Below are 17,843 nucleotides of genomic sequence, written 5' to 3'. Positions count from 1 at the left end.
CATACAACATTAACCATATAACATACCATTAACCACATACCGGTCCCATTCATCATTTTAATCACACACTAGATTTAATCATATTGCATGGAATCAATCTTACTGATATAGATATCGTACCTCAAAGTGGTGATGTTACCGATCATTTTCTTGTATCGTGCATGCTGCGTATCACTGGTATAAACTATATGGCTCAGCGTTACTGTCTGGGCAGAACTATTGTTCCAGCCACTAAAGACATATTTGCAAATAACCTTCATCAGGCAATTTATCTCAACTTCTATGTGTACCCAAAAATAGACATGAACTAGACGAAATGACTGGCACTCTTTTCTCTAATACATAAGAAGCAGTTGCTCCCATCAGATTGAAAAAGGTTAGAGAAAAACGTACTGTGCCATGGTATAAAAGTAATACTCACACTCTCAAGAAAGAAACTTGTAGTCTTAAGTGCAAATGGAGAAAAACAAACTTTTTAGAATTGCATGAAAAAAACAGTATGTGCAGCTATAGACAGGCCCTAAAAAATGCCAGATCCGAGCATACAGTATCCACAAACTCATTGAAAATAACCAAAACAATCCAAGGTTTTGATTTAGCACACTGGCTAAATTAATACATAACCAGATGCCACCTGATTCAAATATTCCATCGACATTTAATATTAATGACTTTATGAATTTCTTCACTGATAAAATAGATAACATCAGAAATGCAATAACAAATGTAGATTCTACAGTGTCTAATACTTCAGTTTCATCCATTGCACCCAACGATAAACTGCAGTGCTTTACAACTACAGGACAGGAAGAGCTAAATAAACTTATAACTGCATCTTAACCAACAACATGTTTATTAGATCCTCTACCCACTAAATTACTGAAAGAGTTGTTACCTGTTGCCGAAGAACGGCTTCTCAATATTATAAACTCGTCGTTATCTTTAGGTCAAATCCCAAAACCATTCAAGCTGGTGGTTATTAAGCCTCTTATTAAGAAACAACAGCTAGAATAGGCCCATTTCAAATCTTCCATTTATGTCTAAAATTTTAGAAAATGTTGTGTCTGCTCAATTGAGCTCCTTCCTGCAAAAAAATTATCTGTATGAAGAATTTCAGGTTTCAGGCCCCGCCATAGCACAGAAACTGCACTTGTTAAAATTTCAAATGACTTGCTTCTTGCGTCAAATCAAGGCTGCATCTAATTGCTAGTTTTACTTAATCTTAGTGCTGCGTTCGATACCATAGATCATGACATAGTCATAGATCGATTACAAAATTATACTGGTATTCAAGGGAAGGCTCTAAGATGGTTTAGATCCTACCTGTTCGATCGCTACCATTTTGTTAATTTAAATGTGCAGTCATTTAATTTATCGCCAGTAAAATAGGGAGTGCCACAAGGATCTGTCCTAGGTCCTCTGTTATTTTCAATAAACATGTTGGCCTTTGGTAATTTTATTAGAAAATACGGGATTAGTTTCTACTGTTATTCTGATGATACTCAACTATATATCTCAACAAGAACAGATGAAACTTCTAAATTATCTAAACTAACAGAGGTTGGATTGGATGACCAATAATTTAATCCAATTAAATTCGGATAAAACAGAGATATTAATAACTATATTAATACCAAAAAACAGTACACAGAATCTAGTAGACTACAGTTTGCAACTAGACGGATGTACTTTTACTTCCTATATATTCAAAAATCTGGGTGTTATATTAGACAGCAACTTGTCTTTTGAATGCCATATTCCCCAAGTTACAAAAACCGCATTCTTCCATCTAAGAAACATTGCCAAGCTACAAAACATGTTACTTGTTTCTGATGCAGAAAAGCTAGTTCATGCATTTATTACCTCTAGGCTGGACTGTTGTAATGCACTTCTAGGTGGTTGTCCTGCATCTTCAATAAACAAGCTAGCGGTAGTCCAAAATGCAGAGGCTAGAGTCCTTACCAGGTCAAGAAAATATGATCATATTACTCCAATTTTACAGTCTCTGCACTGGCTACCTATTAAGTTCTGTATCAGTTACAAAGTATTATTACTTACCTATAAGGCCCTAAATGGTTTAGCTCATGCGTACCTAACTTGCCTTATACCATGCTACAATCCATCATGCTCGCTACGGTCACAAAACACTGGACTTTTAGCCAAGTACACTAAAGGAGGTAGAGCTTTTTCGCATTTGGCTCCCAAACTCTGGAATAGCCTTCCTGATAATGTTCGGGGTTTAGATACACTCTCTCAATTTAAATCTAGATTAAAAACACATCTTTCTCCAAGCATTCAAATAATGCATCTCATAATTGTGGACTGCAGTTATATCTGATCAAACGCGCATTATTATTCTTTAACTTGGGTTAAACTAATTAATTTTACTTGGTTGGAACAGTAGCTATGCTAATTATGTCTCTATTTGTTTCTCTGTTACATCCCGTAACTCGGATTTACATAAGCTCCAGTCTGGATCCAGAACACCTGAGAAGAGATGATGCCAACCCCTCAGAGGACCTCATATGATGCTAACCCTGAAACAATATACAGAACTAACAAAAATTGCTACAAGTGTGATTGCATCATAAAATAATTGCTGTTAATAGTGTTCACCATCTGGTTGACTTCGTCTGAAAATTCTGAAAATTCCTGCCATATGCACATAAACTGACAGTCACAATTTTCTGTAAAGTTGCTTTACAATGATTTGCATCGTAAAAAGCACTAAACAAATAAACTTGAATTTAACTGAACAACATACTGAGCCAGATTTTTTTATGTTTATTTATTGTTTCAACATTAATATAAAAATAAATGTTTCTTTAGCAGCAAATCAGTATATTGGAATGATTTCCGAAAGATCATGTGACTCTGAAGACTGGAGTAATGATGCTGAAAATTAAACTTTTCCATCATAGGAATAAATTACATTTTTAAAGTGCATTTCAATAGAAAGCTGTTCTTTTAATTTGTAACAGTATTTCACAATATTGTTGTTTTTACAGTATTTTTTATCAAATAAATGTAGCATTGAAGAGACTTCCTTTAAAATCTTTTTTAACCCAAAACTGAAGAGTAATATAGTTTTTTAAATAAAAACAAAAAAATCAACTAATATTTTATGTTAATTTGCATATCTAGGCATAGAACAAAACAGAAAAAATACTGCATATAGAAAGAAATTCAGTAAATAATATAAATAGAATATTAACAGAATATAATTTTGGGAGTATTTTTGCCACTTTTAGTGTCATTGTTCTCCTAAGCCTTCATACATTTTTTACTGTCATATACAAATATTTTTTTTAGATATCATAGGCAGCAAAGGAAACATCTATGATACCTTCAAGAGCTCATCACATAAACATAATTCACTAAATAATTACATAAGCATCTTAGCAGATGTGATGTAAACACTGGATTTAGACACATCTTTCTGCCTTCCTACTTACTGCCTGAAAAACTATTTTTAAGCTTTGTGGTACAGCCACCTGATAAAGAAAAAGATTATGACTTGCAAAAGAGATCATATATTTGACTGTGTGACTGGTTGAAGAAATAGATTAATGTTTGACTCTTTAAAAAAAAAACATGAAAGTCCAATCGGGGTCCTGGAAACAGAGTGACCTTCTGCAAGAAAGAGAGGGAGAGATTTTTTCTAATGAAAAGAACAAAGGCAGAGGAGTCCCGTGTCCTGAATTCTCATTTCTTGACTCCAGACGTAGAGAGAGAATGAGAGCGAGCACGCTGTGGGTGTGACCGTGTTACAGCGGAGATGAGGCTCAGGCTGAGAGCACCATCATTATTCAGCTCAGTAAATGAGAGGAAAGGCAGGAGCTTCAGGCCTCTCATTACACAGAGCAGCAGAGGGCTCCGAGTGAAATGCGCTGTGGATATTACGCACTCCTTCCTCCATCGTGTCAGGCTACTCACCTCCAGATTCTGGTAGACTTGCCGGCAGCAGCCATTACCACCCTTGAGCTGGACAAGCCACACTAGAAGTGCCAAGTTAAGGGAGCTGAAGCCAAGTCTGACTCAGACATTCAATGGAAAGAAATTTGAAAGGTTTCAAAAACTAAAATCTTAAAGGGTTAGTTCACCCAATAATCAAAATTATGTCATCAATAACTCACCCTCATGTCGTTCCAAACCTGTGAGACCTCTGTTTATCTACAGGACACAGTTTAAGATATTTTAGATTTAGTCCGAGAGCTCTCAGTCACTCCATTGAAGCTGTGTGTACGGTCTACTGTCCATGTCCAGAAAGGTAAGAAAAACATCACCAAAGTAGTCCATGTGACATCAGAGGGACAGTTAGAATTTTCTGAAGCATCAAAAATACATTTTGGTCCAAAAATAGCAAAAAAAAAAAAATTGTTAAATCCAAAGGGATATTCTTTATAAAAGTTAAGACTTGTCCACACCCCATCTCTACGTCACTATCTGGGGAGATTTGCAAAAGCCGCCCAGATGTTCACGCAAAGAAAGAAAGGCATACTTTTTATTGTCATTGTAGTATTGTTGTTGCTGCCGCTGATTCTTACTGAATATTTTAAACAACTAATTAGAAAATGTAAATCATTTTAGACACAGCTTCCTAAATGTAAATAATTTTCGACACAGCTTGCTACACTAAAGAGCATGTCAGCTCTCCAAAATGTCAACTATATAGATTTTATAGATTGGTGGTGATCCAATGTAGGAACTTCTGGACTCTACAGTAGTTGATCTGACCACAAGTGCCACAGGCAGAGCCAGAACTTTTTAATCAGATTAAATGTGGCTGATGAGGTGTGGGTCAGTTCTCTGAGCCCTGGTGCTGAGCGCCACGCGCTGGGCTCGAGGGTTATCACAAGCTCCCCAGATGTGTTGATTGGAATCGGGCAGAAGGCCGCTCTGGGCCATGGGGAGGTTAGATTAGAAGCGAACTGCAGCCTGCACATAGAGCCTTCTGTTTTCATAAGTGATTTTCTCTTCCCTGCAGCAGATCCTCCTGCTTATAATCAGATGGAGATCTAACTTCACTGCTGATGAAAGCCAACGGGACACACTGAAGCCTTTCACCAGCTTTTTACCTGTATCAACACTGAGCATTTAAATGGTGAACCACCCTATTATTATACCTAACAGCTTTTGTTCACGCAAGTACAAGGGTTTTAAACATTTGTTGCTAAGGACCCACAAATATGGACCCACAAATATGACGAAATGAACCTGAAAAACTGTTAAACATAATTAACTTTAAAAGCGCTAAAAATACAATTAAATTGTATGAAAATAAACACATAAATAAAAAAATCTGATCTTCACAGATCCCCCTACCACTTCCCATTACAGATTAGCTGAACTAGCCTGAAAAATACAGTTTTCAAAATGTTCTATAAAACAGATTTTGGTCATCTTTAGCCATTTAAGTAGGTCTGAACAACTAGAAATAGATGCTAGGGTGATGATGTCAAGATGCTTGCACAGTCTCAAAATGGCACACACATTTTGTGCAGATTTTTGCCCCGATTTGCAGTCTAGAGGAGTTGTTGGTAGTGTCAGAAGTCAGAGCCAGTCTGGAGAATTTGGGCAGCTGGAGTTGACTGATTTAACAGAAAACCATTTTTTAGCTTCATACTATGAATCCATCCAGTTATTAAGCATATTAAGGCATTTTTATTATTTTGATTTGTCATGTGTCTCCTAGTAGTATTTCAAAATTGGTGTATTCCAGACTTATAATGGGACTTTGGACAAACCTAGACTTTGAAAGGAAGCAGTTTCTCCAAGGAAGTGAGGCAGACATGAAGATATTCAACCTGGTTTTGTCTGAACCCCTCATGCTGATCTTCCTGGGTAGAAGCAGTTTCAACTGCCACGTAGTCAATGAACAGACTCAAGTGGCTCAGCAAGGTCAACCAAGACTACAATCCAATTAAAATTCCACAATTATTACAGAGCACATGCCCCTGTCTCTTTTTTTTGGTCTTTCTCCCAGCTTAGACAGTCATCTGATCGATTTATCCCTGCTTTGACCTTACAAGGCAAATGTCTGGAGAGGGGAGGCCTACAGCACCATTTCTTTTCCTCTAAAATAGGTCCAACTTGGTTTGGCATGTCTTATTTTAAATGTTGTTTCCAATAGCTTGATGTCCTTGGTTTGGCATCTATCTTCTCTCGAATTCTATCCATCTTTATTTGTATGTCTTTTGTTTCTAAGTTTTCATATCTGTAATTCCAGACTGCATCTCCTAGTGGGTAGAAAACGGCCACAGAGAAACTCTCCTCCCCAGCAACAAACACAGACATCTGCAGAGGAACCGCATAATACAAAATCACATCCTTCGAATGGCAACGGTCCTCCTCCCAATGGAACCAGACCAAGAATACAAGACACACCAACGACAGCCATATGTCTTATCAGCATTATCTAAACACACATCATAAATTATAATCCCACGGCCTGTAATTGTGACAAGGCCCACGCCCGAATCAAAACTCTGACTCCCTCTTTAATCAGCCAGAAGATTTAAGCGCAACATGTTCTCACGGGCAAGAGAAAGTGCTGAGATCCTGACGGCTACACCACTGTGGTGCTCGCATTGAATTGGGTGGGTCTGTGAAAAGTCTGAGTTTTAGTCTGGTTTTAAAGACCGTGAGAACTTCATATAATCCACTGCTGTTGCACCTTGTCTGGTCTAAAATAGAGTTTCGACCTCCAGAAAAGCTGAAATAAGCTTTTTTATAGGACAGAGAAGGACAAATAATCCCTGAGGGGATGTGATTTTATTGTGTTGTAAAGACTATAATGACCAAAGATTCAAAATTGGGCTGAAAAATTCTTACACTTAAATGTAAAGAATCCGATCGATGGGATTCATTCCTGACAATACCATGAGGCATATGGACAAGAACATTTAAATAATAACAGGCCTTCTTGATCTCTTTTGAGGGACAGTTCACCCCAAAAATAAAAACTGTGTCATTATTTACTAACCTTCATAACACTGCAAACCCATATGTCATTTTATGCATTTATATGTAACGATCTAATTCTACTTCTTTTAAGTCAACTGGCTGATTTCTATCTACAATGTTAATTATTCAAACTGGTTCAAATCATTTGATTTGCTCACAGCAGTTTGAAAGTTAACAAATCACTGTATATGAAGATTATCATTGCATAACATCTTAAACTTCATCCTGCTTTTTTCAAAATACTCCAATGACTTCAGAATACATGGACTATAGCACATACATCTTATGGACTGTATTTTTGTTGTTGTTATTTTTAATCTATGAAATATAGGCCCGTATGGACCTGTTTTGTTCCACATTATAAAGAAAATCATAAAGGTTTGGAAAGACATGACCGTAATGAAATACATTTTTGGGTGAACTATCCCTGTAATTTTTGTCTGAGAATCTGGAGCTTTTCTTGTCTAGCTGACAGCATATTTAGATTCTAATTTCTTTATGTTGAACAAATCTTCGCCCAACAATCATGTTTATTCAGCACTGTGTCTTGTCTAGTAACAAAACAACGCCACATTGTTCATTCTCCTCTTCTGTTATCAGAAAAATGTGAAAAACAATGGGTTAGTGCCTCTATTGAAGTAATAAATGGAGCTTTCTTGCATTCCTAGACACATCCCTGGCTTCTCTAAAATTCTCATTTTGTTCAGACTAACAAAAGTCTACCATCAACATAGCATCTGAAAGACTCCCATAGACAGGGCATTGTCCAAATATTAGTTGTACTTCCACAGTTGTGCTAATATCAGCGAGATGAAAACAAAAAATCTGTTCTATCACCATCTCCGGAACCAAGCGTCCATTCACCTTCATTACCATTCCAAGTATTTTTGTAACTTAAGGATGTGTGTGCTCAACAAACTGAAGCAAAATTCATTGAAGTTTACTTCCACTGTTCCCTGGCCAAGTTAAATTAAGGTTATATTGCTTGGCACATCATGGTCCCTGTGTTGTATTTTAAACTTGAAACAATACACAGGCACAAAGGCCTTTGAATTAACCTCCTTTGTGCTAGTCTCTCCAACACCAGAGACGTCAGCACTTTTCCCCAAATATGCCAGGACAGGAAGCAAAGATGAGAAACAACAGGCTGACCAACCAAAACATTATCAAAGGTTAGACTTATTCTTGACCTATGGAAGAATAATACAGCTGGAATCAATAACAAAATATCAAATGACAAAGCAGAGTATTGGACGTCCTTTTTAAAAGGGCAAATTGCAAAGTTGAAGTCATTATTATAAATCAATTGACTACTACCTATAATATAATTGAGTAACTAGAGGGCCGAAAAGAACGGGAAACCGTATCACTTTTTAACCCAGGTGAATTATGTCCAATGTTTCGGCAGACGAAAACTCATCGGTAGCTATCATGAGCCAGACGCCCCGCTTTGATCGTAAGTGGCCGTGACTGTTTCAACAGATAAGGTGGAAGCACTATGACATCGCACCTGAGTCAGCATCAAGCTCACCTTCAGCGATAATTCACGCTGGCTCATTCTGCACCTGAAAAACCCACCAAGGGCTCATTTACCCTCAGGCTGACAAGGTGAGACAGGAAAAGGAGGGTTTGGAGGAAGTTACAGTCTTTTACAGCCTTCCCTCTTCTTGCCCTCCGTTCTCTCTGTGATAATGAACTCACGTTGAGCGCTTGAACTCGGTTTCAGTCATGCGTGTTGATGCCGATAATAGAGCGTGAGCGATTACTTCACACACGTCTGGGACTCAGACTCTACAGATATGGCTGAACGGGCCGGGTCGGTCAGAGGAAGAGACGGCAGAGTGTCTCCTCTACACTAGACGTGCATTCCAGTCCTGTTAGGCAGAGAAAAGGTCCCATTAGGCCTGTCTGGGAAGGTAATGAATACCCGCAAGGTCATGACCTCTGTTCAGACATAGTTACATCATCATCAGAGGGGTTACAAAGGCTCCACATCTGCCCCTGAAGCTGCACATGAGAGGGAGAGGATAACAACCCTCATCTGTCTTTATCACTTTCTCTCTGACGGTCTGTGATGTAAGGCGTTTTGAAGTGAAGACCGATTGCTGGTGTAAAACAACATGCTGTCTGAGACTATAAACAGTAGTGTGGGGATTAAACCGTGCGGCTCTGATCCTCTTCGAGATAAATCAAGTCTGCTGAAACATTAGTAGAACTTTGCAATAATTCAGTTCTATATTTAGATTAACTACTTGTCGGCCTTTTTGACATTTTTATTGATACCGAATGGTCAATGACGTATTTGATCCAAGACAAAGAGAGTTGAGAGTTTAAAATAATACACAAACACATTTCTAGGTCCCAATTTACTCTGTAGGTATCTATATGCAATAGTGTGCATGTGTGTTGCATGGATGTAATCCGGATATACTATATGACCTACAGAGTCATGTCATTTCACTGCCATTCATACTGTTTCACCTCCCTTATAGAAGGAGTCTGCAAAATTAGATACAGCCACCGCATTTATATTGGTAAACTTTTAAATAATTTACAACAAAAGCTTGAATTCAGTGACTCTAAAAATGCCATGTGGTCTAATCAAATAAAGAGCAACAACATTTCCCTTTCACCTTGAATGCATGTGATTGTACAAATCATAAAAAATAAAAAATAAAATAAAAAAATCACACGCTTGGGGTTGGGGGTTATGGGAGTAGGTCACACAACGCATTTTACGTACTAAACTAACCTTGCCTTGTCAATAAAATGTCCTTGATACACAGTAATTTGGGCTTTCAGAGGTCCTCTCTGAGATCACTTACCACTTTATATTCCTTTTTAAAGGAATTTTTATTCAGAAATGTGCACTAACTGCAAGACTAAATTCTAACTAACTAAATAAAAAATAAATAGTCTCTTAAGATTTGAGGTGAGTTAACATACCTCCCGCTCACAAACAGGATGTCTGTTGCACTCACTTGAAAAGCAGAAGCTGAAATAGTAAGTCTCCCATGATCTGCTGCAATAATCTAGCTCAAAGGTCACTAATTAATGGACTGCAGTCCAGATCCAGAGCCAAGACTGGTTCCATCAGGACAGTGAATCAATTATCATAAATGCATATAATTATAAACACATAACTTTATTTTGAAGCATCTGAAGCAATATATATTGCATTTGCACAGTAATCACAAACACAGGAAACACTGAATCAGGTTGATATTTCTGCCACTTGATGATTCTCACGCACAGGGATGAGAAAGTGTGTGCTTGTGCTCTATTAACTTTACGATAACAGTCCAGTGTAGAGTTGTTTATCTAATTCTGTCTGGCCTGGCTATTACACAGGTTCACTTTTAAGGCCTTACTATTTTTGGAATAGCGTATAATGTAAGCTGTTAGCCAACATGGAAAATGTTTTATCTATTCAATAAGGTTGGAGTATATCACAAAAAATTTAAACCGTGTACTGAATGAATTCGAGCCAGTGCAGAGCAAGCTGGAAACAAAGAACAAAGGCTGCTGTATATGAGTGAGAAACCTCTGAGAAACAACAGCAGGTTGGTTCAACCGCCTCAGTTGCCAGAATGCAGAAAAAGGCCATTAAAGTCAATTAAGAGGAAATTTAGGATGGAAATGAATAATCCAGCCCTCTAATCTCATCATAGCCATGTGGTGATCAAGAGGGCAGATTATCACTCGCAAATTACTGCAGAGTTCAATGGCTCTCCCACGGGTGGCCATTTTGTTTGAGTTCAAGGTGAAAATGAAAGTTTGCAGTTTCAAATTCATTGAAAGAACAACAAAGTAAACAATCTTAAAATCTAAAATATTGTACATTTATGGCATTAAAGTTACAGTGTGTAATTAGTTCACTAGCATTACCAAACCGAATTTGCAAAAAAAGAAAAAAAATTCAACAGGTTTTTAAGTTGTTGTTTTTTTTTTTTTTTACATATTAAGAAAGTATAGAAGTATTGTAACATAAAAAAAAATCACACACTTTATTTAGATTCTACAAAGCAAATTTTACAAATATAGCATATGATACTCTATTAATAGCTTACTGAAGTAATTCAAAGGTGCCTGATAAGAGTTGTTAGTGCCAGTGTGCACCTATTTTTGCCAGTATGTTGCTTCTACTGATAAATGAAAGAACAAAATAGACTCCTGAATCCAACATGTATACAATAAACCAAAGACAAATACGTTCTTTCATTTTTTTTTCATCAAAAACTAACAGAGAAAACTGTTTCAATGGCCCCAGACTATTGCCTGTAACCATACTGAAAAACTTACGCAATAAGCTCTCTGGTTCCTCATTGAATAACCAGCCCCAGATGCAACATAATAGACAGTAGTTGTTTCGTTTATCCATTGTTTAGGCACAACTTAGAACAAAGATATAGATTTCCCCTTCATGAAAATGGGCACTGACCACTCATAAACACCGAACGGATGACAGCCACGGGCCTTTCTCAGATTGCTTAACTGGAAAGTTTTCCAGAACCAAAATGTTTGGAGTTAGAAACCCTTTGGTTTTGCCAATGTTGAAATTTGATCTGATCAAACATTTGTTTGTGGGTGGGTGGTCTGAGGGCAATACATTCACAAGCTGAATTCATTACCTAGAACAGCCAGACAAACTTCAAAAGGGTTTTTTTTTTTTCTTAAAATTCTTTAAGTCTGAATGTTTATAGGCTTTCAGATAGACAGACAGACAGACAGACAGACAGACAGTCAGTCAGTCAGTCAGCCAGACAGATAGCTAGACAGGACAGACAGACAGACAGACAGACAAGCAGTCAACCAGACAGACAGTCAACCAGACATACAGAAAGAAAGACAGGTAGACAGACAGACAGACAGACAGTCAACCAGACAGACAGACAGACAGACAGACAGAAAGAAAGACAGACAGGTAGACAGACAGACAGTCAACCAGACAGACAGACAGACAGTCAACCAGACAGACAGGTAGAAAGACAGACAGACAGACAGACAGACAGTCAGACATACAGGTAGACAGACAGACAGACAGTCAACCGGACATACAGAAAGACAGACAGACAGACAGGTAGACAGAAAGACAGACAGTCAACCAGACATACAGAAAGAAAGAAAGACAGACAGGTACACAGACGGACAGACAGACAGACAGTCAACCAGACAGACAGAAAGACAGACAGACAGACAGACAGTCAACCAGACAGACAGACAGTCAACCAGACATACAGAAAGACAGACAGACAGACAGACAGACAGGTAGAAAGACAGACAGACAGACAGACAGACAGACAGACAGACAGTCACAGCCAGTCAGCCAGACATACATGTAGACAGACAGAACAGACATACAGAAAGACAGACAGACAGACAGTCACCCAGACAGACAGGTAGACAGAAAGACAGACAGACAGTCAACCAGACATACAGAAAGAAAGACAGACAGGTACCCAGATGGACAGACAGACAGACAGTCAACCAGACAGACAGAAAGACAGACAGACAGACAGACAGACAGACAGACAGACAGACAGATAGATAGATAGATAGATAGATAGATAGATTGATAGATAGATAGATCGATAGAGAAAAGTTTTAAAAATGAACTAATTCTTCAAACTGAATCTCAGGTCCTGGTGCCTGTGAAGTCAAAAAGACCACACAATGTCCCATTTGTCATTTTGTGGTCATGACTTCACTCCGCACTAATTCCCAAATGGCACCCTCAGCCCTCGCGGCCCTCTGGCCAGTCTACACTCGGCCTGACTTCTACAATCAGATGAAAGTTACACAGCCACCATGTTGAATCAGCATCAAATTCCACCTGGCAAAGGCACTTGTGAGGTTTGTTCTAAAACCCAATGCGTCTGGACATTTAAAGGGTAAAATACACCAGATCCTCCTGACAGCCCTCCAAATGCATGTCTGGCTTCTAACTCCTTGACGTTACTCAGTTTGGGCAGCAGGGTGGACGCAATGGAAGAGTTTACGGACCTATTAGGGTTTCCCCAAGTCTAACCTCTCTCTCTGCTTCAGCTCTGTGGTTTGTATCATTCTCAGAGAGGAAAAGATGACAATGGTTGGCTGGGGGCCATTCCAACAGACAGGAACCTAAATGCTTAAGCTGCATATTGTTAAAGCCCTCAGATGGGTCTTATGACACCATGTTGCTAATTTCGATACCTGCTTTTACATTCGAACTGGGATTCAGAGCCAGCATCAAAGGATCACATCACATCCTGTCCCTTTTATGCCCAAATCGACCTTGACTTAGTAAGAGCTGCTACCAAAATATGCACAGAATAAGAACTGAGGTCAAAAACCTGCAGAGAAAAACGGGAAAGCACATAAGGGAAGGACCGCATCTCACTCAAACCACAACTGAAGAAACCCAGTGAAATCCAGCACCCGACTGGAGCATATTAAACAAATATTCTCCGCTAGTATTTCAACGGAAAATATTTCATTATTGGCTATAGGTTTAATGAAAGTGTGACTTGAAAAAATAAAGATACGGGAAAACTCTGTATTTTTGGGATATTTTCTCATTGTGTGAACGAGAGATGCAGCTGTTGATGTGTGCTGGAGATGGATCTGGATTGGAAAGGAAACAACGGCTGGTCCTCAGAGCAAAAGAGAGACACTCTGACAGATTTGTGTGGTTAGTTTCTCATGGACTGCATCATTCCTCTCAGGGGAAACGAGGGCGAGTGAGAGAGGACAGTGCTAGTAAATACCGCCAGCGTTGACGCCTATCCCTCATTAGGACCGTAGCAGTTAGGCGGCAGTTGGAGCATTATCATACCAACTTTAACTGCCTTACAGGCCCTATAAACAGTCACAAGACTACCATATATATTTTTGGATCCTATTTAGACGCCTCTCCACGGCTCATCGGTTGCCTTCTCACGACTGATTCCATAAAGAGAGGCCTTTGAAAACATGAACAGCCTTCCTTTTAATCCTGAAGCCCATTTGCTTGAATTTTTCACTTGGTAAAAATAGTTTATGGAGACATTAGACACTGCAGGCAACACATAACATAATTGCGTGCTACATAGACGGTGTGGCGTGCATCTTATCTCAACATCTGAGGAATGAACAGCACAGAACCCGCGAGACAGCAACCAAATTTGCCTTTAAGCTTTTGAACTTCCTGTTTGCTATCTTCAGACTTCCATATAAATGTATAATACACTTCTGCATTTATTATGCATTTATGCATTTGCTAGGCTCTTTCATCCAAAGTGATTTGCAGTGCATTCAAGGTATACGTTTTCTCAGTATGCATGTTCTCTGGGAATTAAACCCATGACCTTGGTGTTGGGAGCAGCTGAGGTACAGGAATGATTCCAAGATGGCACAGGATCATGGGTACAGGTACCTTCTGGAGGACACGCATTTGTTCGGTTCCAAAACCTAGTGAGTTGCCTACGTAAGCAGTATTTTAGGGCTTCATTTTAAGGCATTAAAGTCACACTCCCACCATGAAGAGGCAACATAATTATACCGCCTACTAAGATACCTTTGTTTGGCTAGATTCTAAGGCAGCATCATATTTACATCTTTCTTGTTATTTAATTTCGGCTAGCCTTTCATTTAATTTACACTCTGTATTATTTACATTATCTACACAAGAAATTCAAAAGTTTGTGGTTGGTTAGGTTTTTTTAAATGTTTTTTAAATGTTTTGAAAGAATTTTCTTATGCTCAAAACCGCATTTATTTGATAAAAAATTCTGATTAAATGATTAAAAAGTAATATTGTAAAATACTAATACGATTAAAGCTGCAAGAGGGCTGACAATTTTTGGTAAATTTATGGAAACTTTCCAAAAATTTCTGAAGGTTTATGAAAGTTTCTCAAAAATCCTTCAAATTTTCCCAAAATTTTGGAATGTTTCCAAAATGTACCTGGAAATTTTCCACCTTTTTGCAACCCTACTAAAAAAAAAAAAAAAAACATTTTGACACATTAAAATGTAAATGTAAAATGTAAAATGTAATGTATTCCTAAGATGCAAAGCTCTTTCTCTTTACTATCAAAAATTTTCAATTTTCTCATTGAAGTTAAATAAATGCATCCTTTGTGAAAAAAAAAAAAAATTTGAGATAGTGGCCAAAATAAGATTTAAGAAATACATATATTTAACTAAATGAAAAACAGTAAGTCTAATTAAAATGAACTATTTTTGAATGTGCTATGTATATTTATGCTTACCAGAGTATTATCAACATGCTAAGATCAAACTTTTCTATGTCTGATACGATGCTTCCTTAGAAAACAAGTTCTTAGGAAGTGGATAGCGAGGCAGCTCACTGGTTTTGGAACAGACCCATTTTTTTGACACAAATACTGACAAATGCCAAGCCTTTATTTCATCTGGACGTCAGAAGTCCTCACAAGTGAACTTGCGGTCACTGAGACTACACCACAGTCATGCTTGAGCAATACAGTCACTGAGTCAGCACAGAAATTCATGGAGTGGTCGAGCGGTCATCAATCAATGTCTATACACACTCTATATCAAACTCTACTGTAGTCCCGTAACACATTTACACAGAGCAGTGATGAACCAGTAAACACTGCGAAGCTTCGCATAAATACAAAAGAAAAAAATAAATGGTTATGACATCAGTGGTAGGGTCCTCTGGCAGAGAAAAGCTAAAACATTTACTGGAAAGCAGGACTGTGTGTAAACCGATTTGCTTGTGTGGCAATAGCTGAACGCTTCTGGTTCTGGAACAGCCCAGCAAAACAAATCCCAGTCACTTTTTCCATTTCCCTGTGTTTACCAGGAACATCCTTGCGGGTTGAACGAGTGAAATATGTACAGATATGTCCATAAAAGGGCTAAATCTGAAAGCAGACGAGAGGCAGCTATAACAATAGGCAGTCATAACGTGTCTGTCATGAGGAGTATTCTTTATATCCATGGTGTAGTCTAAGTAACAGTCACAGAAAAGAGTGTGGAAACTTCTGTGAATGTCTCTTCAAGATTGTGGGTGTGTAAAGTCACAGGATATGGTGAATTCTCATGTTACCTTCGGGCAATCGTCATCATTTCCACAAAGCAGTCATCAGGCCTGTAGGTAGTTCCAAACCATTTCACCGCGTGAAAACCGCTCACACGTTTCCTCTAATGCAAAAACGGCGGCTGATAACTTTGTTTTGCTTTGACGCAGCGAATGTTTGTTTCCTTCAGTAGCTGAATAATTAGCACTGAATAAATAGATAAATAAGCACCGACGAGCAAACGAATAAATGCAGTGTCGACCTTAATGAGCGGGCTCGTTAGATTGGGTGATTGCTGTTTGGAGTTCGTTTAATTCGATCTGCCTCTCTAATCCCACAGCCTGCGATGCTTCATTGTTCACCGCAGCTCTTACAAAAACAGACGCTAGCTCATTTGAATTTGAGAGGTATAACTATTGATCTCACACAAAGGGAATTACTGTGTGTTCTGAGAGAAAACAAATTACGCTGGTTTTTCCCAATCCTAATAAAGAAAGGCGCCAATGCATTTGGTGGAAGTTTCTATGACTCCTGATTAAGAATGTTAAAGTCTGTATTGCTGAATTGAGGCAGTATAGAGAGATACTGAGGCAATTAACCACTCTGATTAAGGGAAAGGTAAAAATGATGTGAACGGAGGCCACACCGGCCAATGGCTGCTGTATTGAGAAAATCTCTTACTAGCCATGAAACTACATTGGTATTATTTTCAAAAATACGCTTCCATTCAAAAGTTTGTATCATAAACAGCACAACTGTTCAACATGGATGATAAGAAATGTTTTTCGAGCAGCAAATCAGCATATCAGAATGATTTCTGAAGGATCATGTGACACTGGAGGAATGGCTGCTGAAAATTCAGCTTTGCATCTCAGGAATAAATTACATTTTAAAATATATTAAAATATAATACAGTTATTTCAAATTGTAATACTTTTTCACAATATTACTGCTATTTACAGTATTTTTTAATCAGCCTTGGTGGTATAAGACACTGTTTTCAAAACTCAAACTCAAACCCATTTCCCAGCCACTGCTTGGCAATCGTTAATATTGAAACCTACATGTGTGTGTGTTTGATGTCTTACTCTGTGCGGGTCATACTCTGGTCCTCTCCGTCGGGCCTCCAGCTCCTCATAGGCTGGAGCTGCTCCCTCTCTACGAGCCTGAAGATACTCCCTCCTCAGCTGCTGGATACGGTCCATACTGCTGCAAAAACACACAATCCACTTAAATATTAAATTAATGTAAAAAAAGGGTTGCTTTGGCATAATGGCTAAAGATCTGGGCTGGTGGCCAGAAAGTTGTAGGTTCAAAATCAACTAAAAGATTCCAAATACAAATTTAATTTCATTAATAAAAATAAATAAATCACAATAATTATATAATCCAGTCTTTTACTAGGTTCTAGACAGATAAATAACACGGGTGGGGGGTTGGTTTACTTAGTTTCAGATACAGCAAACAGATATGAGTGTTTTTTAAGAGTGTAATAAAATAGCTCAATATTTAAAAACATGTCAAAAGATCCTTGTGTTTAGTTCCAATTAGTGAAGCTCTATCTATCTCTTTTGACATTTGAACCTGCAATCTTTTGCCATCTTCAAAGACTAGGCCCCACCACCCCCTTACATCTGCACACAGCCTCCTACGCACCAATACTATTTCCCAACATACACATTTATAGACTTATAGTAGTATGCGCAAGATAACACACAATTTCCCAACCCCGGCCCACTCACACCCATCCAGAACAAAGAGTCACTATCGATCTGACCTATACATCATGTGATGGATAAAAATCCAGAAGCCCAATATATCAGGCTGTTGATATGTCCGGATTGTAGCCACT

The 17,843-nt window shown here is 38.3% G+C and overlaps 1 protein-coding gene across 9 annotated transcripts in view; it reads right to left on the bottom strand.

Moving 5' to 3' along the window:
* Window positions 1-17,843, bottom strand: part of pard3bb (par-3 family cell polarity regulator beta b) — a 287,760-nt gene that overhangs the window by 33,306 nt on the left and 236,611 nt on the right. For 4 of the 9 annotated variants that reach the window (XM_052565050.1, XM_052565049.1, XM_052565053.1 and 1 more), the window contains exon 21: window positions 17,056-17,200. In XM_052565050.1, the coding sequence (XP_052421010.1) occupies window positions 17,056-17,200 (145 nt within the window). The remainder of the gene's footprint in view (window positions 1-17,055; window positions 17,201-17,843) is intronic. The other 5 variants (XM_052565054.1, XM_052565056.1, XM_052565055.1 and 2 more) reach the window with 2 other exon arrangements.

This window comes from Carassius gibelio, chromosome B9 (genome assembly GCF_023724105.1).
Source record: "Carassius gibelio isolate Cgi1373 ecotype wild population from Czech Republic chromosome B9, carGib1.2-hapl.c, whole genome shotgun sequence".
In the NCBI taxonomy this organism is placed as follows: domain Eukaryota; kingdom Metazoa; phylum Chordata; class Actinopteri; order Cypriniformes; family Cyprinidae; genus Carassius; species Carassius gibelio.
Note: the sequence above shows the minus strand (reverse complement) of the source record. Positions and strands in the feature narration are given on the sequence as shown.